General features: G+C 39.2%; 1 protein-coding gene and 1 pseudogene across 1 annotated transcript; one reads left to right on the top strand and one right to left on the bottom strand.

Annotated features, from left to right (window-relative positions):
• Positions 1–9,613: 9,613 nt before the first annotated feature.
• On the bottom strand, positions 9,614–10,464 carry LOC143889349 (putative ubiquitin-like-specific protease 1B). The gene is made up of 4 exons (XM_077393531.1): positions 10,368–10,464; positions 10,041–10,282; positions 9,862–9,956; positions 9,614–9,763 (listed from the first exon to the last, which is right to left on the bottom strand). Exons 2-4 carry the CDS (start codon positions 10,077–10,079, stop codon positions 9,625–9,627), a joined length of 273 nt encoding a protein of 90 aa, XP_077249646.1. The 5' UTR covers positions 10,080–10,282; positions 10,368–10,464; the 3' UTR covers positions 9,614–9,624.
• Positions 10,465–11,122: 658 nt separating this feature from the next.
• Positions 11,123–13,746, top strand: LOC143891120 (cytochrome P450 736A117 pseudogene; annotated as a pseudogene).
• The last annotated feature ends 7,442 nt before the right edge of the window (positions 13,747–21,188 follow it).

A 21,188-nucleotide genomic window follows, 5' to 3' on the forward strand; every position in this document is an offset into this window, starting at 1 on the left:
GGCTGTGCCCCACCAATTATTTTCATAGGATGATCTGAACCGTCCAGTTGATGGGCTACAACCTAAATTTGTAGCGCTTCGAATCCATTTCCAAATTATGCCCATAGGATGATCCAAACAGTCAAATTGAGGGGGCACAACGCAAATTGGCCGCATCTATTAAATCATTTATGTGGGATGATTCTTACTGTCCATTGGCGGGCCATCACCTACATGGCTCACGAAACCGACCCAATCACGATGAAAACTAATGAAATCTATTGTAAGATAAAGCGGAGCAAAATGTGGGTGTATACAGATGCCCCTCTTTGGCAGAGGGTACATAGTAATCGAATGCCAAAGCCAAAAGAGATAACATCATTTTGTGTAGCTTTAGCCAACAAAGGATTCATGACTGTAAATGCAACCTAAACCTAATGCAAGCTAATGCAAAAGATCTTAATGCAAGGTAATGCAGAATTTTTTTTGACTTTCATTCCCCCCCCCCCCCCCCCCCCTTTTTTTTTTATGCAACATGCTTTTCTATCCTAATAATGCGAGCTGGGATGATAGAAGTGTGGCTGAAGATTATGGATGATTGAAAAGATGATGAGTTTTGGTCCAAATGAATAGGGAATTCACCCGGAGGCCAAAATATGGTTCTTGTGGACGATTGTCCTGCCTGCGGAAGCGACTGTCTCCGGAAATAGCCTGTCTATAGAAAGACGAGGCCGTTAAGACTAGGGTCAGTGAGACAAAGAAGGTCAGGATTTGGATTGGTGATTGGGTGCATCGATTTATATGAGAGTTGTTAAATGTTACCCCGTAGCGACCCATCAAACCGTTGCTATTGACATCATACAACTATCGCTAAATCATAATAACTATCATTAGATCCTAGTTTTAGGGTTCTTTTTATTCATCTAACTCATAAAGATTATAAGTCTTATCTCGATCCGTGTTCTCTCTTTCCAAATCGTGCTCTTCTTCTCCTTCTCCACGCAAATCTCTTCTTAGAGCTGGAACAAATGGTTTAGGGTTTCTTCATGGCTGTACAATTCTCCTTAAGAGACTATTTATAGGCTTTTCTAAAGAAGCCCTAATTCTAATTTAACTCTTGATGACAAAAATATCCTTGGTTCACAAGGGGGGGCGAATTTTTAAAGGGAGTGCAAATTTGGGTAGACCCCATTACCTCTTGCAGTGAAACTCCTTTAACTTCGGTAGTAAAAAGGTACAATCTTAACAAACCATAATGTAGGCGAGAACCTGGCAGCCGTTCGAGAATTTGAAGCATTTTGGGAACTGTATTCTCCTTTAGACAGCTCATTATAACGACAAGCGAGGGCCGCACAACTATAATAACATACAGTGCTGACATCCTTTATCTTTGCCCTAAAATGAATTAAAGGATTAGTAAATGAAAAGGGTGGAAATATCAAAACATAGGGCTTATGTCTCCAAAATTCAAATAAACCACAAGTCGCTTTCTTTATTCCTTTACGTGGCCAACGCATGAAACATGAATAGAGAGACCATTGCTCTTCACAGCACTCAAATCAAAATGTGAAACACATGATGTGATTTCTCTCCTTTACACCCCACCCAATTTAATGCTTTCACACGGGAAAACATGGCATGAGACATGCCCATGACATGACACATGCACGAGAGTATCATTGCTCTTCACACCAACCAAAACAAAAGAAAAAAGTACGAAATGTGGAAAGCATGGAAAGCGGGCAGCATTATCTTATCGATGAAACACACACAATTCTTCAAAAACAAGTGGAAAAAGACCTGAATGCCCTTTCTAACATAATCAGAGTACAGATAGCCTCCTCATATTTGGTTGAAGGCAGTACTTGCCATGATATATCCTTCTCCATTAAGGCATGGGTCACTAATGGAATGGCACAAGTAATCCTCGTTGCCTCTTCGCGCTTATCTCTATACATATCAAATAAATGGGTAAGCATTGCTATTTTCAAATAGACGTCGTTCAGTAAAACGCGCGCGAATTTTAAAGATTGTCTAGAACATTGCCGGTTTTCGATTAGTTTAGTAACTCCTTTGGGTCAAACCACTGGGTACGCCACCCGAATCTCGAGTACGCCGTCGAAATATCTGAGATTCCGAGTACTCGAGATTCCGGCGGCGTACTTGATATATTTGAACATTTGTTTGAACTCAGAAATTCCGGCAGAGTACTTAAGATTGTGACGGCGTACTCGAGATTCCGGCAGTGTACTTAATATGTTTGAACATGTGTTTCAACCCAGAAATTCTCCCGGCATATTTGATATTCCAGTGGCGTACTCGAGATTATCGCAGCATACCCGATTGTTTGACCCGAAGGAGTTAATTCACAAATCGAATGCCGGCAACATTCCAGACAATCTTTAAAATTCGTGCACGCTTTACGTAAGGCAAACAACGTTTATACGTGATAACGACAGTGTCTATTTGAAAATGCCAACGCTGCCCCCTTTATTTGATGTGTATAGAGACATGAGTGGAGTGGAAGCAAGGGTTATTTGTGCAATTTCGTCAGCGTCCCATGCATTAACGGGGAACGAGAAATGCATTAAATGCAGCCCCATTTTCTTATTAAGAAATACTAAAATAATGAAAAGGGGACTGCAAATAGAATGATTGAGGTGTACTGCATTCCACCAAATACGAGGTGGCTATCTGGGCTCTGATTATGTCAGGAATGGCGTTGGGGTCTTTTTTCCACCCATTTTGGAAGAATCGTGCGTGTTTCGTCGATAAGATGAAAGGTCCCTGCTTTCTGTACTATGTTGCAATAAATACCCACATTCCGTACTTTTCTCAAATAAAAAATGTGAGAAAACATGATGTGACTTTTACACACCACTTACTCTATGTTTATAAAAGCGATGATACATTACTTCAACAACTGCAAAAATATCTATAAACTTGCCTGAAAAAGAAATATAGGTAGACGTGAGGAAATTATAAAAGGTTTCGTTATATTAGGAACTGGTGGTTAAGAATAGCGGTGCAACTTGGGTCGGGTTCAACCCGAAAAAAAGGTCGGGTTGGGTCGAATTTTCCCTACCTGAGTTGAGTTCGGGTCGGGTTCGGTTTGAGGGTTTGGCAATCCGAGCCGAGTGAAACCCAATATTTTTTATGAAATTTGTCATGTGTAAGCATAAAAACTTGGGTCGGGTCGGGTCGGGTCGGGTGGAACCTCGTCAAGTTGGGCTCAGGTTGGGAAAAAGGGTTCCTCAGGTTAGGTCGGGTTCGCCTCAACCTAACCCGAGTTGCACCCGTAGTTAAGAAATTAAAACATTGGAGAAATACTGAAACCTTCCAGATAAATAATTTACCCACGTGAATCTCCCAATATTTTCTTAATTACCAATATATAGTATGGTTTTGTAGCGATAAATAACTTTTACTTTTGTCTTGTATAATATATGGTAACCGAGTTGGGGACTGAGAGTGGAACGGAACAAATATCCTCTTAACACATGAGAAATCTTTCCCTTGACTTTTGAGTTTTTTTGTCTACGAAAATAGCAAAACTACTCTCCCATGCCATGTGGCAAGTGAGGATTTGTTAGATTAAACTATCGGTTCCACTCTCGGACTCCAAGGCAGCACTCTATATTATTTTATGATTGTATCCATTTTATCCATTTTACCGTTCATTATGTTACCCATGGTGATAGATAATGTAGAAATCTGTAAAATTTCTCCTTTCATCAGTAAGAGTAAATCGAAGATTAAATCATTTCAAAATCTGCTCCCTCTCTCTATTAAACAAAGGAAACATTTCCCTCTCTGTGTCTCGTTTAAAATTTTATATGGTGTAAGACTGTATAACAATATTATCTACTTAGGATTAAGATCCCTACTCCAAATTTTATGGCTTTTATCTGAAATACCCTTTATACCTAACAAAATTACAAATAGAGGCATCTCACCTCCACCTATTCACTTAAGGCTTGAAGAAATGAAAAACTGCTCCATAGGATTGATAGGGTTATTTTCGGTAGAGTCGAACTCCATGCAGCATAGAATTCGATACAAGAAAGTTGGTTTTACAGGGTGGCCAAAACGCAAAAATACCTGCTGGAAAAGGTTTGATTGGGAGTTTACCAAGTAGCCTCTAAAAGCTGGTCTCCGTAGTATCGTTTTTCACATCCCAACTATCGTTTTCCATATAATGCAACACGGAAAGGGAAGACAGAAGACACTGCCATTTATGGCAAAAAAAAAAAAAAACAACGGCCACCTAAAATAGAAAAGCAAACCGAACACGAAAGTATTGCTATAAAAAGTGGAGGGGAGATAAGGAGATGGAAAAATTGTCAACTGGTGACAGAAAAATACGAAAATAGTGAATGGGTGACACCCTTTTGAAAGTTGGTGAACGGAGGTCGAAACACCTTTTCTGACATGGCCTTTTACCCAAATACCCCTCATGGCAAAAAGAACACGTTATACTAGATTTTTCTCTCTCTTACTTTTCACCTACCAAAGTATACCGCCTACCTCTTGCAAATTTCTCCATTAACGCCTGAAACCCACGAAGTGTAAGTGAAGGTTAGTAGCTTATCTACTCTCTTAGGATTAGTGCTTCCATTAATGCGTTTGAACCCTGTCTTTAGTGTGTGATAATAACCATGTCTGTATTGTGTGTGATAACCCTATCTTTATTGTGATTGATAACCCTATCTTATAACCCTTTTAAAATGGTGACTTAGGGCTTCTGCTTCTATTATCTCTGAAACTGTTCTTATAGAGTTAGTACCCTGGTAATAAAGTTGGTATTAGTGTTTGATGACCCGAATATAGATGGTTTATGTAAACCCTTTTGTACATGAATCACAATTTTTTGCACTCGATAATCCCTTATTTGCTGTTGGTAAGTCCCATATATTTACCTGATAAACTTGTTTTGACACTTGATACACCTCGGAGAGGCTTGGTAACCCCCTTGGAGAGTGTTGAAAAGCCCTTGTACATTGTTGGTAACTCCCCTTCTATGTACTTGGTAATCCTTTAGAAACTTGAAAACCCTCTTGTGTAGAGAGTTGAAAACCCCTAATTTACAACTTGATTACCCTTTACAGAAGCCTCCGTACGGACTTGAATCCCCCATTAGGTAGCTGATAATCTCTTAGAACACCTTGTGGACTGACTTTCAAACCCCCATTGAGGTAGTAAAACCCCATTTAGAGTCCATAACCCCACTTATGAACTTGGTAACCCATTGTGTACACTTGAATACCCCTCAAGAAGATATGAAGATCCCCTTTTAGTAACAACTCTGTTTAGAACCCCTATTTAGAATTTTATAAAAATGCCCGAAACAATGGTTTCTCTTCTTTTACACTATGATGGAGATTTGAAGGATGATGTTTCTTGGGAATACGTCGGAGGGAAGAAGACATTGTTATCTGTCAGCCACGGAATCAATTTCGACGAATTTGAAGCTGCAATCCGAAGAAGGATTGGTGTTATAGAAAGGCAGGTTTTACTATCAATAAAATGTCTATATGTTGTGGATCCATATATAGTCACTTTAATCGATGTCGATGATGATGATGTCCTCCAAACAATGTTAAGGATGTTTGACAGATACATGTTCAATTCTGTGATGATATACATAACTAAGAGCATAAATGACAAATGTATTAATTCCTTGAATTCGTCAATGCTTCCCCCAAACAAACTCTGCACTAGGAGACCCTCTCTTAATCGTAGCATTCCTTCTACTTCGATTCCGTCCCAAAAACATCTTCGTTTTGAAGTGGACTTGCAAAAAGACTACGAAAGTGAATTTGATGGGAGATATGTTAGTGAAGAGATCAGAGGTGCTCCAGCAGAACCTGTCATAAGGTATTGTAGTTATTTGGCAATGTTTGAATACTTCCATATTTCAATTTATAATTCATATGGATCCAACTTGATTATATATTGCCGAACTATGCAGGTCTGAAATTGACTTAAATGAAACATTGGCAAGTGATTTGTATGGCAACCATGTTTGTGGAGGTATTGATGACTTCCAAGATGTGGGAGATCTTGAAGTGGACTTCAGTAATGTTTTTGAAGACGGTTTCTGTGTGAGGGGTTTAGATTTAGAAGAAGAAAGAAATGATGATGATAATGATGATGGTAGTGATGATGATGATGACGAGGAGGAGGAGGAGGATGATGATGATGATGATGACGATTATGGAAATATCGGTGTTAGTCCATGCGCTCAGCCTTTCAGTGCGGATTCTCCTATCAGAGAGGGATCTCAACCGGTTCCGACTAACAGTAGTCGGCCAATGAAAGCAGATGAGATGTTTGTTGGGGTCCATGATGTAGATACTAATAATCTTCAGTTTGAGCAGTTAACGGTTGGGGCAATATTTTCTATATGTAACACTTCAAAAAGGTTGTCAAAGAGTACGCTATTCGGCAGAGGTTTATGTTCGTGAGGTCAAAGTCAACACCGAAGAAGTATGCCGTTCGATGCAAGGTAGAGGGTTGGAAATGGCGTATAACGGGTACTAATCATATGACCTGTGTGTTAGTGAAGTCGTTTGTCCCCGACCATACGTGTAGAACTATATTAAGGGGCAATGATCACCCTCTTGTCACAGCAGCTTGGGTTGCTCAGACATGTTTACGCTTATTTGCTTGCCCAGATGATGTGAGGACGAGGATGATACGAGAATATATCAAGATGCATTGGGGTATAATTATAAGCTATTGGAAGGCGTACAACGCGATGAACATCATACTTGAGATTAAGTGTGAGAATGTGGAGGACTCTTATCGAATATTGCCTGCACTTACAGTTCAGATGATGAGAAGAAATCCCGGCAGCTATATGCGTGTTTTCAGAGCCAGAGATTTACGACCTAGGGGAGATGATAGATTTGTTCGCTTATTTTGGACATTTGGTCCTAGCATACGGTCTTTTCATCGAACACTCAGGCCTATAATTTTGGTTGATGGGACACATCTGCGAGGGAAGTATCTAGAAATCTTATTGATTGCAATCGGGGTTGATGGTAACAACGGTTTATATCCATTAGCATTTGGGGTTGTTGAGACGGAGAACGAAAATAGTTGGAGGTGGTTTTTTATGTTGCTGAGGCAGTACGTATTGGCAGCGGAGATGAACATATTCACCATATGCTCCGATCGACATAAGGGGTTGTTGCAGGCAGTGCCTAATATATTTCTCAATTCTCATCATAGTTATTTCATGCGTCACCTCGCCGCCAATTTGCGATCCGAGTTCAAAGATGTTCTACTTGAGAGATTGTTTTGGAAAGCCGTACGGACTTTGAGAGAGAGTGTGTTCAGAGAAACAATGGAGAAGATTAAGGTGAGGAATGAACGTGCACACAAGTGGATAAGTGACATTGCGAACGAACACTGGGCTAGTTTTTATTTTAAGGGGAATAGGTATGATGTATTGACTACAAATAGATCGGAGTGTTTCAATGTTGTCCTGAAGGATGCGAGAAGATTGCCGATTGCATCATTGGTAGAGCACAGTAGACATCAGACTACAGACTTCATTCAAAAGCGTCAGAAATTGGGTCATAGTTGGCAAATAAAGTTGACTCATTACGCAGAAGAACGTATAACATTAGCGAAGGAAGAGAGCCGCCAGTATACAGCTTATCGAGTTGGGGTTCATGAATATGAAGTACGGTCCCTTGAACATACAAACTTCTCAGATATTGTGATGACTTCTTTTTTGTTATTTTGTAAAGAATGGTTGTAATTGGAACATCAATACATAAACAATTTTTTTGGATATAGATATGCTATTTGTTCTCTATTTAGTTGTCGCTCTCCTACATCTAAACCATGAAAATGGACTTATCAACAGTCAGAATTGGATTACTGGCACAAACAATAGGATTATCAACCAATTCCCTAGGTTATCAACCAAAATCTAGGTCATCGACTCCCCCAAAATAGGTCATCAACCAATCGGAAGTGAGGTTATCAACACTCAAAATTGGATCATCAACCCATTCCCTTGGTTGATAAAGCTACTGGAATTCAAAATCCAGGTTATCGACTCCCTCAAAACGAGGTTACCAACATTCGAAAGTGGGTGATCGACCGAAAAATTAAGGTTACCATCTCCCATTTTTTGGGTCATTGACCTTGGAATGTGGGTTACCAACCCAGAAAAAGGGTCACCAACCATTTTTCCGTCCAAGGAGTGAAGCTGCTGGACTTGAAAATTAAGGTTACCAACCTCCCATTTTTTGGGTCATTGACCTTGGAATGTGGGTTATCAACCCAGAAAAGGGTCACCAACCATTTTTCCAGCCGAGTAAAGCTGCTGGAATTGGAACTTAAGGTTACCAACCTCCCTTTTTTTGGATTATTAACCTTCGAATGTGGGTTATCAACCCAGAAAGAGGGTCACCAACCATTTTTCCAGCCGAGTAAAGCTGCTGGAATTGGAACTTAAGGTTACCAACCTCCCTTTTTTTGGGTTATTAACCTTCGAATGTGGGTTATCAACCCAGAAAGAGGGTCACCAACCATTTTTCCAGCCTAGTAAAGCTGCTGGAATTGGAACTTAAGGTTACCAACCTCCCTTTTTTTGGGTTATTAACCTTCGAATGTGGGTTATCAACCCAGAAAGAGGGTCACCAACCATTTGTCCAGCCGAGTAAAGTTGCTGGAATTGGAACTTAAGGTTACCAACCTCCCTTTTTTTGGGTTATTAACCTTCGAATGTGGTTTATCAATCCAGAAAGAGGGTCACCAACCATTTTTCCAGCCTATGTAAAGCTGCTGGAATTGGAACTTAAGGTTACCAACCTCCCTTTTCTGGGTTATTAACCTTCGAATGTGGGTTATCAACCCAGAAAGAGGGTCACCAACCATTTGTCCAGCCGAGTAAAGTTGCTGGAATTGGAACTTAAGGTTACCAACCTCCCTTTTTTTGGGTTATTAACCTTCGAATGTGGTTTATCAATCCAGAAAGAGGGTCACCAACCATTTTTCCAGCCTATGTAAAGCTGCTGGAATTGGAACTTAAGGTTACCAACCTCCCTTTTTTGGGTTATTAACCTTCGAATGTGGGTTATCAACCCAGAAAGAGGGTCACCAACCATTTGTCCAGCAGAGTAAAGTTGCTGGAATTGGAACTTAAGGTTACCAACCTCCCTTTTTTTGGGTTATTAACCTTCGAATGTGGGTTATCAACCAAGAAACACACATGTCTAAAACCTGTTTAAATTTACAAGTTCCAATATTCAAATTGAAACACAAACACAAATACACTTCCATAAAACCTGCTTACATTTACAACTTCTCCACATTGATAAACAAATTCACAATTCCATAAAACCTGCTTACATTTACAACTTCTCCACATTCATAAACAAGTTCACAATTCCATAAAACCTGTTTCACCAACCAAGTTCTCCACCCATTTACAAACACAAACACACTTCCATTAAACCTATTTCAATTTACAAGTTCTCCACCCATTCACAAACAAAAACACAGACCATAACAACTTCCCTTGCCATTTAACAAATCTCCTGCCAATCTCCATTAAAAAATAAAGTTTGATCATCAGAAAAAATAAACATCCATCAACATTAGAAGGTGTTCCTATATAAGTGTTCAGTCCCCAAACTCTCCTCGTAAAAATCTCTCACAGAGTTGTAGCCGAAATTCATGAATGTCTGTCGGCCCAAAGTTCAGTGGTTGACCATGGTAGAGATGCTCAATCGCTTTTAGGACAAAAGCGCCGCAATCAACCCTGTATAAAAGCATGCATTGAATGAAGTTACTTTTAAGCTAACTACGAATGAGATAGTAATACTAACAAAAAATTGAAAGTTTTAAGTTTGAACCCACCCATTGTTCTGCTTTCGGAAGCCATCCATCTGTGAATATGGAAAGTCATCGATGTTGCAACCCCGGCCCTTCAAATATTCCTTCATTAATGCTACCTGAATTTAAGACAACGAAGGAATATTGAGTGTTATACATATGGAAGTAACTTTAAATGTTACGGAAGATGTTAATTTACTTACAGTGGGAGATGCTCGCTCCTGAAATGAGTCCCCTTCCATGAGTTGAACTCGACCATCTTTTTATTCACCATATCAACAAGCACAAGAGCCCAATGAAAGTCTTGACAGCATGGGATTAAAAGCATCCCAATATCTTCTGACGGGATATGGTCAAGTGTACGATGCAACAGCTCGTTCGCCAACCGATCGGAGTCCAACTTATTTTTGTCATCCATTGAATCACGCCCTGAAGTCTTATATCCCTGTACAATGAAATGAATTTTGTGGGAACACTAAATCATGGATAAGTTGTAAAGTAACATGTATAGCTACAAAAAAGCCTCTTACATGTACTGACGAAGGAATATATATAATCCGTCCAATCAAGGCATTGCTGGAGGCGCACAAATACTTCCCATATACATCCAACACCTACAACTACATCAAGTGTCAAAACAAGTTTATCAGGTAAATATATGGGACTTACCAACAGCAAATAAGGGATTATCAAGTGCAAAAAATTGTGATTCATGTACAAAAGGGTTTACATAAACCATCTATATTCGGGTCATCAAACACTAATACCAACTTTATTAGTAAGGTACCAACTCTATAAGAACAGTTTCAGAGATAATAGAAGCAGAAGCCATAAGTCACCATTTTAAAAAGGTTATAAGATAGGGTTATCAATCACAATAAAGATAGGGTTATCACACACAATACAGACATGGTTATTATCACACACTAAAGACAGGGTTCAAACGCATTAATGGAAGCACTAATCCTAAGAGAGTAGATAAGCTACTAACCTTCACTTACACTTCGTGGGTTTCAGGCGTTAATGGAGAAATTTGCAAGAGGTAGGCGGTATACTTTGGTAGGTGAAAAGTAAGAGAGAGAAAAATCTAGTATAACGTGTTCTTTTTGCCATAAGGGGTATTTGGGTAAAAGGCCATGTCAGAAAAGGTGTTTCGACCTCCGTTCACCAACTTTCAAAAGGGTGTCACCCATTCACTATTTTCGTATTTTTCTGTCACCAGTTGACAATTTTTCCTAAGGAGATTTCGAGTTAGTCACTGTTGTATAACTTAATAAGCAAAGGAATGGCTTTCAGTCTCGTAGCTATTCTCCTCTTAATCGTCTTCTTCTTCTTCTTCTCCTCTCTCATTCACAAAAACAAAGAGAAATCAAAATCCCGTTTGCCTTCTCCGACCAAGCTTCCTATAATAGGGAACCTCCACCAGATAACTATGCCACCCCACCGCTCTCTACGCGCTCTCTCGCAGAAACATGGCCCCCTGATGCTTGTACACTTGGGTCCCCACCCAACTATCGTGGCATCCTCGGCTGATGCGGCAAAGGAGATCTTGAAAACACATGATCTCACCTTGTCGAGTAGGGCATCGTCTATCCTGGCCAAGAGACTTATGTATGATGGTAAGGACGTGGCTTTCGCACCCTACGGCAAGTATTGGAGGCAAGCTAAAAAAATCTGTGTTCTTCACCTATTGAGCACTCAGAGGGTGGAGTCTTTTCGGTTTGTGAAGGAAGAAGAAGTGACCCATATGATTGAGAAGATAAGAACTTCTTCGGGTGTGGTAAATTTGAGCGAGTTGATGTTGAGTCTCACTAGTAATATAGTTTCTAGGGCTGCTTTTGGGGGGGAAGTTATCAACAGCGGAGGGGGTTACTCGTGGATTTCGCAAACTTCTGGGGGACTTTTTGGAACTGATGGGGACTTTTCATGTGGGAGATTTTTTCCCATATCTTGCATGGATTCATGGGTTAAATGGGTTGGATGCGAGAATAAGGAAGAATTTTGAAGAGTTTGATGTATTTCTGGAAAAGGTAGTTGAGGAACATGTTAAAAGAGGTGGTAATGGTGAGGGTGAAGTAGACTTTGTGCATATTTTGCTTGGAATTCAGAAGGACGATCCCTTGGGTAGTTGCCTTACCAAAGATCACATCAAAGCACTTGTTCAAGTACCTCTCTCTCTCTCTCTCTCTCTCTCTCTCTCTCTCTTTCAACCACATAAAGAGGTGATTTGTCTGCTTTAGGTGAATCACATGGTCTACTTCACATGCGAAACTGACCACATAAGGAAGTATCTTAGCCATTCTCCATCACTAGAAGTCACTTTCTATATCCCTTTGCGGAAAGCGATTAGGGCACAACGACACGTTATGGATGATGGTACAAGGCAATTTCTGGGTTCCATATGAAAAATTCTGCGAAATCAAGACCGTTAATCACCATAACGAGAACCACTCCATTGTATGTAGTTACCTCAAAGAATAGCGGTGACTCAAGTAGACAATAGGGAGAAGAAAAGTCAAGCAATCTCCTCATAGTTACCTTGTAGTTGTAGTGGAAAGTATTGTTTGATTGTCAACTGAAGTAGTTTCCTGGTGCGAAGTGTCGTTGCCAAAAGAAGGGAGCAAAGGTAGTGTCATTATATATATACATATATACCTACATATATACATACACTATACATACATACATAGAGAGATAGAGAGAACAGAAATGGGGAAAGAGTGAAAAATATAAATCCCACAACTCTAGTAGCGAAAAACTACATTGTTAGTCGTTTTTGCTAGTACTTTAGTGTGATATGCCATTTGGGCAGACAATGAAGAAACGACGAGACCAACCAATTAGTCTCCGAGCAGTTTGAAAGTCTATATGCAACCAAAAACTACATTTTGATGAGTGGCACCCCAAAAAACCGTCAAACACTTCACAAACCAGAGATATTGTGCAACCAAAACGGGCCCTTTACCAAACAAATCCATCTTCGTATTGCAATGCCTTAAGATATCCACTAGAGATTTTGTGTCAGTTGGATAAAGTTTCATTGATCCTAACTATCCATATGATTTGCAAACTGAATGTTCAAAATAGATATGGCCAATGCTCCACACTAAATGGGGAAAAGGCTGTTGATCAAATGGCTAGGGTCACCTCATAGCAGAGATCTTTGGTTTATCAATGGTAGGACATTTAAATGCACGCTCTACAACAGCCCTTATCCATTAAATTAGATGCAGTCCCATTTCTTCAGAAGAACACTTATTTATAACATATTTTGATATTTTTCCTTAACAGGACATGTTTGCTGCTGGAACTGATACAACATATAGAACCATAGAATGGGCAATGGCAGAGCTCATCAGTCATCCAAAAGTTATGAAGAAAGCACAGCAAGAGATAAGAAGGATCATCGGGGAAAAATCGAGCATTATCGAAGATGATACGAATGAAATTAACTATGTAAAATCAGTGATCAAGGAGACTCTAAGGTTGCATCCTCCAGTTCCACTACTAATTCCTCGAGAATCGATCGAGGATATTAAAATGCTTGGCTATGATATTCCGGCAAAAACACGGGCTATAATTAATGCTTGGGCAATTGGAAGGGACCCGACATCATGGGAAGAACCAGAGGAATTCCGACCGGACCGGTTCATGAACACTTGTAGTCTGATAGATTTCAAAGGAAAAGATTTTCAGTTGATTCCGTTTGGAGCGGGACGGCGAGGTTGTCCTGGAATTCAGTTTTCAACCCCCACCCTCCAACATGCGCTTGCTAATCTTCTGTATCACTTCGAATGGGAGTTGCCAAATGGTGCAATTGGGGAGGATTTGGACATGGATGAAGCTTTTGGGATCTCACTCCACAAGAAATCTCCTCTTGTTCTTGTTGCCAAGCCCCAATTCTATTAGAAATATTCTTTAATGTACTTCCTTTATTACAAGCTTTGGCATTTGAAATAGGTACATGTATGATATTTATATAATTCAGCTCTTTTATTGAAAGCTTTAATGAAAGAAGTTTTATTATTATTTAAACGAGTTGATGAAGCAGGGATGTGACCCAAAGCGACACAGCGGATTGATGCTTTGATACCAAATGATGCAAAGGCGTATAGCGGAAGCTTGTATTTGAAATATTCAACAGCATGTGGTTGAATTGAGGCGGCAAGCAGCAGATGGCTTGTTGTAGAGATAGCAGGAGGTGGCTCTCTCATAGAGGGTCAAAAGAGCAGCAAATGGCTCTAGGGTACGTTCTTCAAAAAGGCAACAAGGGGCAACCAAATTTTATTCATCAAAAGCTTTGAAGAAAAATTACAAGTTGCTCATATTTGTAGGCTTGTATGGACGTTCCTACATCAACTCTAAGTAGGAAACGAAAAAAAGAAAAGAATCCTATCAATTCAAAAGAATCCTATAAATTCTCTAAAATTCGTTTACCCATAAAATTCCTAAAAGTTCTCTAAACAAATCTCTAAAAAAAATCATAATCTTAGTTTACTGGCTCAATAAATAAGATTCCTAATAAAACTCAACTCCCTACAAACTCTCTCTAATCTCCTAAAATATCTAGAAGTATCCAAAATCCAACGACTACACGGCCCGCATTGATTGCTAGTGTTAGATTTATTAGACTTTTTATTTTATTTTATTGGGACGATTTTATTAGGAGTAGTCGTTGGATTTTGGATACTTCTAGATATTTTAGGAGATTAGAGAGAGTTTGTAGGGAGTTGAGTTTTACTAGGAATCTTATTTATTGAGCCAGTAAACTAGGATTATGATATCTTTTAGAAATTTATTTATTCATCAAAAGCTTTGAAGAAAAGTTACAAGTTGCCTATATTTGTAGGCTTGTATGGACGTTCCTATATCTACTCTAAGTAGGAAACGAAAAAAAGAAAAGAATCCTATAAATTCAAAAGAATCCTATAAATTCTCTACAATTCGTTTACCCATAACATTCCTAAAAGTTCTCTAAACAAATCTCTAAAAGATATCATAATCCTAGTTTACTGGCTCAATAAATAAGATTCCTAATAAAACTCAACTCCCTACAAACTCTCTCTAATCTCCTGAAGTATCTAGAAGTATCCAAAATCCAACGACTACTCCTAATAAAATCGTCCCAAAAAATAAAATAAAAAGTCCAATAAATCTAATACTAGCAATCAACGCGGGTCGCTGATTTAGATGCCGTGTCTTGGACGATCCAATTAATATTCCAATAATCTTGACCGTTGATCTTTGTGATCGTGTGAGATGCACCTGCATCAGGATGCTTGTTGTCGTTTACCCTTTTAGATTCAACCTCATCCCATTTTACGCAAATAATATGCTACTAGGACTATTGTAGACGGTGCTGCCCTTCGAATATCAATATGATCCTTTGGCTAGTATTTCACTTAGTCTTACACTCGTCACCCTAAAATTTAAATACCCTTAGGGCCCGTTTGGATACCTCATGCGTTTGTATTTTGATTTGGAATTGAGTTTTGGATACAAAATACATCCATCATCTTCATGAACATGTTTTAAGAGAGAGAGAGAGGGAGGGAGGGAGGGAGGGATGTCTCGCTGCTACCGGAGCAACGTCGAGGAGCAGCGACAGTGAAGGAAGTTGCCATAAATATTGATTTCCAAATAATGTCTCGCAGAATAGATTTGAAAATCGAAATTTTTGCATTGTTGTAGCTGATTTGGAAATTTTTAGGATCTGATCCAGTTTAAAATGTCAACAAAATCCAAATCTAAATCTTGTGGGATCCAAACGTGGCCTTATGGTATGTGACAGATCGAACTACAACAAAAAAGGGTTTTTAGAGGTGGTCTTAACCGCTGCTAAAAGTGGCCTTGACCGCTACTATTACTATTAGTAGCGGTCATAAAACCGCTACTAAATGTCTCGTCGCTGTATGTTTTAGCAGCGGTCGTAACCGCTCCTAAAGAGACCGCCACTATAGTTTATACTATAGCACCGCTGCTACTTTATGATAGACATCGAACCTCATGAGTATAGCAGCGGTTCCCAAAAATGAGTATAATAGATAACCTGCTTTACACTTTAGTACCTGACTACCTGTGCACAACATCACATTCACAATAAGACAATGTTGCAATAAGACAGTCATGACTCACATCCACATATATATTGAACCACATCCAAAACCTATTGTGATACACAGCCTTTGCATTACATACACAACCCGTTTAAGTACAACATGTAACGAAATCCAAATCCACAAATTTTATTCATGGAACATGTATACACAACATCCATATCTCACAGGAACTGAAGAAAATTATACATCCAGATGAGTCAATCTCCTATGTAAACAACATCTGTATAATACATCTACATGACTCTTATCTCCTCCAAAGCTTATGCAAAGTGAAAAAACAGTATACATCGATCCAAGGATGGCTTTCAAGACGGCTGCTTATACAACTTGTAACAGAGATAATGAGAATTTTAGTAGTTACACAAAATATGTCTGAATTTACACAAATAAGAAATAGTTGACATACCAGAGGTTGTAATAAATCAAAAAGAGGGCCATTATAAGTAACAGTAGTGAATTTTATTCTTTTAGTTGACATATGCAAAGTGCATTACTCACCAAATTCCCATCCATGAAATGAATAGCTAGGGCTAACAGGTACTCAGATAAGCAAAACAAAGAAAAAAGGTCCAAGATATTATTTGTTTTAAATACCCAAAAATACCTCCCATTAAGAATTTCGTTCCCCTCTAATAAGAGGGGCGTTTTTGTCCGTTTGAAATTGACTCAGATTAGGGCTTCTTAAGAAAGCCTATAAATATATTGTTCTGTGGCTAAAACAAACCCTAAACGCTTTGTTCAGCCCTAGAGAAAGAAATCAGAGGAAGAGAAGGAGAAGACCAAGGAGACCGCAATCTCAGAGCCTTCGACCGTGAATCTGGGTTAGAACTTTGTGTTAGCCCAAGGGTTTAACATGTACTCCCATTGACATGTTTTGTTGATTAACAAACTCAATTTGATATAAAAAGACCTTATGTACTATTGATTTCCATTTGCTAAGTTATTGTGTTCATAGCTTTAGTACATTCAAGATTGCACAACAAATGGCAAATCATTCAAGCTCAAAGTGATATGAAAGGCATGAAGAAGGCATCACCATCACAAAGGCAATTCAAAGAAAAGAGAAGACCAACACAACGGCTAGTCAAAGGTATTCAAAGACAAAGTCGAATTCAAGCCCAACAAGAATAGAGATCAACTCAAAAGATCAAGCTTAGCTCAAGCATCAATGGAGTTAAGTGAAGATATGTCAAAGCCTCTACAAGGTGCCACCAAGATTGAAGAACTAGCAAAACTAGAATGTAAATGCTCTATCATATATAGTCTAGCTCTAAGGCACAGAGGAGAGTTATAATAAACCTAAATAGGATTTAATTGGTTAGTGAATGTTCATAGTGGTGTCCCAACATAACCCACATGACATTCCCTTTATCATGTTTAGATTGAGTTCCAAAAGCCCAAACAAAATCAGCAATGAAAATAGAAAATCATGTTGGTTATAGGCTTCTCGGAACTCTGAGAATATTCTCGGAGCTCCGAGAATTGTTCCAGGTTCAAAAAATAGATGACTCGGAGCTCCGAGCCCGGAGTCCTAGAAGACCGTTGGGGAGCTTAAAAAAGGTGTATTTTTCTCCCCTCTATATATATGAACTTTGGGACTCTTGAAAAACTATCAAATGAGTTAACCTAATACTCTAAGAGCATTCAAAGGCATTAACACTCATTTTCTTCAAGATTTTCACTCTCCCTCTCTCTCTTGTGCTTTGACCTTGGATTATTCTTGAGAGACCTTAGGAATTTCATTTGTTGATCTTTTTCTTATGAGAGTGAGTGAGCTTTACATGTAATTAGCCTATCTAGAAGCAAGCAAGCTAAAACCTTTCCTCTTCTTTGTGTTTGGCACAAAGGGCACCGTAGAAGACCCTTGGAGCTCGAAGCTCGGACTGTATAAGGCGAAAGGAACGCAGTATTTAAGTTCCTTGGAGAAGATAATGGGAATCTCAAGGAGCCAAACTTGAGAAGAGTGGAGTAGGTCTTTGGTTAAGACCGAACCACTATAAAAATCCTTGTGTCAATCCTCTTTGTCTCTTCACTCCTTTTAATCAATCTAAAACTAGTGCAAACAAATTTTAAATTAGTAAGATTTTAAAAGAAACCCAATTCACCCCCTCTTGGGTTGCTAAGTGGAATTTCACTTGGTATAAGAGCTTAGGCTCTTACATAGGATTTCTCTTTGAAAACCTACAAGGCAAATATCCAAATGGCGACCTTTTCTCATAAAAATGAGGGACAATCCACTACTAGACCTCCCTTCTTCAATGGGTCAAACTATCCATATTGGAAAGCTAGAATGAAAGTGTTTTTAAAATCTTTTAATTTTGATGTTTGGAGAAGCATCCAAAATGAATATAAAGAACCTAGTATTGATATGGACCTATGGGATGATAATAAAAAAAAAGAGTCCACTATCAATGCAAAAGCAATGAATGCCTTGATTTGTGCCTTATCTCTGGAGGAGTTCAATCGAGTTTCTACTCCTGAAACCGCTAAGGAGATTTGTGATATGTTAGAGGTAGCTCATGAAGGGACAAATCAAGTGAAAGAGTCCAAGATGAATCTTCTCTTTAGAGAGTATGAACTATTCATGAAGGACCCTAATGAAACCATTGCTGAAATGCATACTAGGTTCACAAACATAACCAATGGTTTGAAATTATTAGGTAAACAATTGTCCAAAAAGGACTTAGTTACGAAAATACTTAGGTCGCTACCTAAAGATTGGGATCCCAATGTCACCGCCATTGAAGAAGCAAAAGACGTATAAAAAATGGGCTTAGAAGACTTAATAGGTTCTTTGATAACTTTTGAAATGGTTTTAAAAGGAATAGAAACTTTAAACAAATAAAAGTAAGATACAAAAAGGGAAGGAATAGCTTTTAAAGTAAGAGTTGAGAGTGAAGAAGAAGAGAGTGAAGAAGACATACAAGATGATGATCTTGCTCTCTTCACCAAGAGATTCAAACAATTTCTCAAGTTCAAGAGAGGAGGCAACTCTAGCCAAGGAAGAAATATGCCTTGAAGCAAAGAGGAGATGAGATGCTATAAGTGCAACAAGGTTGGTCATATAAGGTCAAATTGCCCACTCATCAACAACAATGATAAGGACAAGAAGAATAGAAGAAATGACAAAAAGGCTTTATGTGCGGCGACTTGGGATGAAAGGAGTGCTTCATCCAGAAATGAATCCAACGGAAAGGATGAAGACGACCTTTTGTAGACACCCCCATTTTGCTCTGCCTTAGTCAACAAAGAAGTGAGTATTTTTCTATCGGTTTTCCAGTGTTTTCTATTTCCGTGTCCGTCTCTTATATTTTTTCAATCTTTTCAATCATTTCTGTCGTGTTTCGCATTTTCCCGCTTAGTGTTGAGAGGGGTTATTCATAGGAATCCGAGCAAGGGAGAATTTGGACCCGTTTGGTGGGCCCCCATTGAGCATTTGTTTAGATTTGGATCAAACAGGGGGCCCGCATATTGTTTTAATGAAAATTGAGTTTTGAGCCTACTTCGATCCAATGTATAAAGAAGCCCATCAAGTAGATCGTTCGGATTATCTCACTTAAGAAGGGGAGCATCCAATTTATATCGTGGTCCACCAAATGAACCGTTTGGATCATCCCACGAATGTGATTTATAGGATGTACCCAGTTATATAGTGGCCCAATAAAGTGAACGGTTTGGATTACCCTATAAGAAATGATTTATTGAGCATATCCCATTAATGACTTGTTAATCGGATGGTTTAGATATCCTATGGGATGGGACCCACTTGGGATTGATGCCGAATCCAAAGAAATAAATTCCCATTAAATCTTGAAGGCATGAAAAGAAAGCATATATATTTTATGAGGTATTTTCGTCTACCTTCTCCTTTGAGAAAGACCACAAGCGGAAACTTTACGTTAGGTAATTCTCGAGATTGCTTTTTGGGGAGGGGGCAGGATAAGGAATAAAAAAAAAGAAACAAAGGACGAGAGGGGAATCTGTTTTAAGGCAAGAGAAGTGTAATTCGTAAAAAAAAGAAAGGAAAGACCTCTCGGCAACTTTCCCCCAGCAGAGACTTGTTTTAAGAAAGAAAGAAATATACCCACTTTCTTAAGGAGGGCTCGGGTTTTTTTCTAAAAAAAAAAAAAAAAACAGCTGCTCTGTGGAGGAGAAAGAAAAAAACTGAACAAGAAACCATGGCTCTGTTTTCTGCTCTTGAAGGGCAACCTCTCTCTGCCTCGGCCATCTCCCAACCTCTCTCTACCTCGGCCATTTCCCAACCTCTCTCTGCCTCGGCCATCTCCTAACCTCTCCCCATTCTCCCTTTCCACACCACTCTCTGATTCATCTCTCTTACTCTCTCTCTCTCTCTGTTCTTATCTCACCCTCTTGATCCCTCTTCCTCTCATGTTTTCCCTCTCCCCCAATCTCCCTCTCGGCAGCAGCTCCCAATCTCACCCTCTCTCACGCCCACAACAGCAGCCGTTTCTATTTTTTTTCCCAACTCCCTAAAAACAGAGCATCGTTTTTTTTGTTTTTCTTTGACAAAAACAAAGAAAAACAGAGTGCTGGTTCACTCTCACTCTGTTTTATTCTCTTCCTCTCGTCTCTCACCAACTCTGTGTCTCTCCCTCTCGTCTCTCACCAATTCTATATCTCTATCTCTCTGTCTCATTCATTCAATCTCTCGATATTCCTCCCTCTGTTTTCACGATACCCCTCTCACTCTGTTCATCCCACCCTCATCTCTCCATTTATCTCACTCACCATCCCCTGTTTCCCGCCCTCACTCACCACCCTCTGTTTCTCACCCTCACTCTCTTGATCTCTGTTAATCTCTCTATTACTCTCTCTCTCTCTCTCTCGGTCTTTCACCCCCTCTCTATCAGCCTCTCTCTATCTCTCTATCAACCTCTCTCTATCTCTCTTTATTACTCTCTCTCGGTCTCTCTCTATCTCTCTTTATTACTCTCTCTATTAATCTCACCCTCTTCAGCTCCCCAACATATAGAAAATAAGAAAAACAAGAAAAAAAAAGAAAGAAAGCGGAGCGGATTGCACGTCGGCGAGATTTTTCAGATTTTTCGGCTCTTGGATTGGGCGAGGATCTCTATCACAGGTAGGTGCACTATTCTCAGATTTTTCCAGAATTATTCGGTATCTTTTTATATATTTTTGCATGATTTTAGCTTTTAATTGTATTTAATTCAATATTATATGTGTGCTAAAAATCGTATTTTATATGACTGA

Source organism: Tasmannia lanceolata, unplaced genomic scaffold (assembly GCF_043159265.1).
Source record: "Tasmannia lanceolata isolate RefF3 unplaced genomic scaffold, GAP_Taslan_0.1 ptg000013l, whole genome shotgun sequence".
NCBI lineage: Eukaryota > Viridiplantae > Streptophyta > Magnoliopsida > Canellales > Winteraceae > Tasmannia > Tasmannia lanceolata.

What these genes read in the sequence shown, in the direction of transcription:
- LOC143889349 (XM_077393531.1), bottom strand. Translation starts at nt 10,079, where the DNA reads ATGGAAGGGGACTCATTTCAGGAGCGAGCATCTCCCACT. An exon ending in AGGAGCGAGCATCTCCCACT is followed by an intron (nt 9,957 to 10,040) that starts GTAAGTAAATTA and finishes TCTTAAATTCAG; the next exon opens with GTAGCATTAATGAAGGAATA. An exon ending in TTCCGAAAGCAGAACAATGG is followed by an intron (nt 9,764 to 9,861) that starts GTGGGTTCAAAC and finishes GCTTTTATACAG; the next exon opens with GGTTGATTGCGGCGCTTTTG.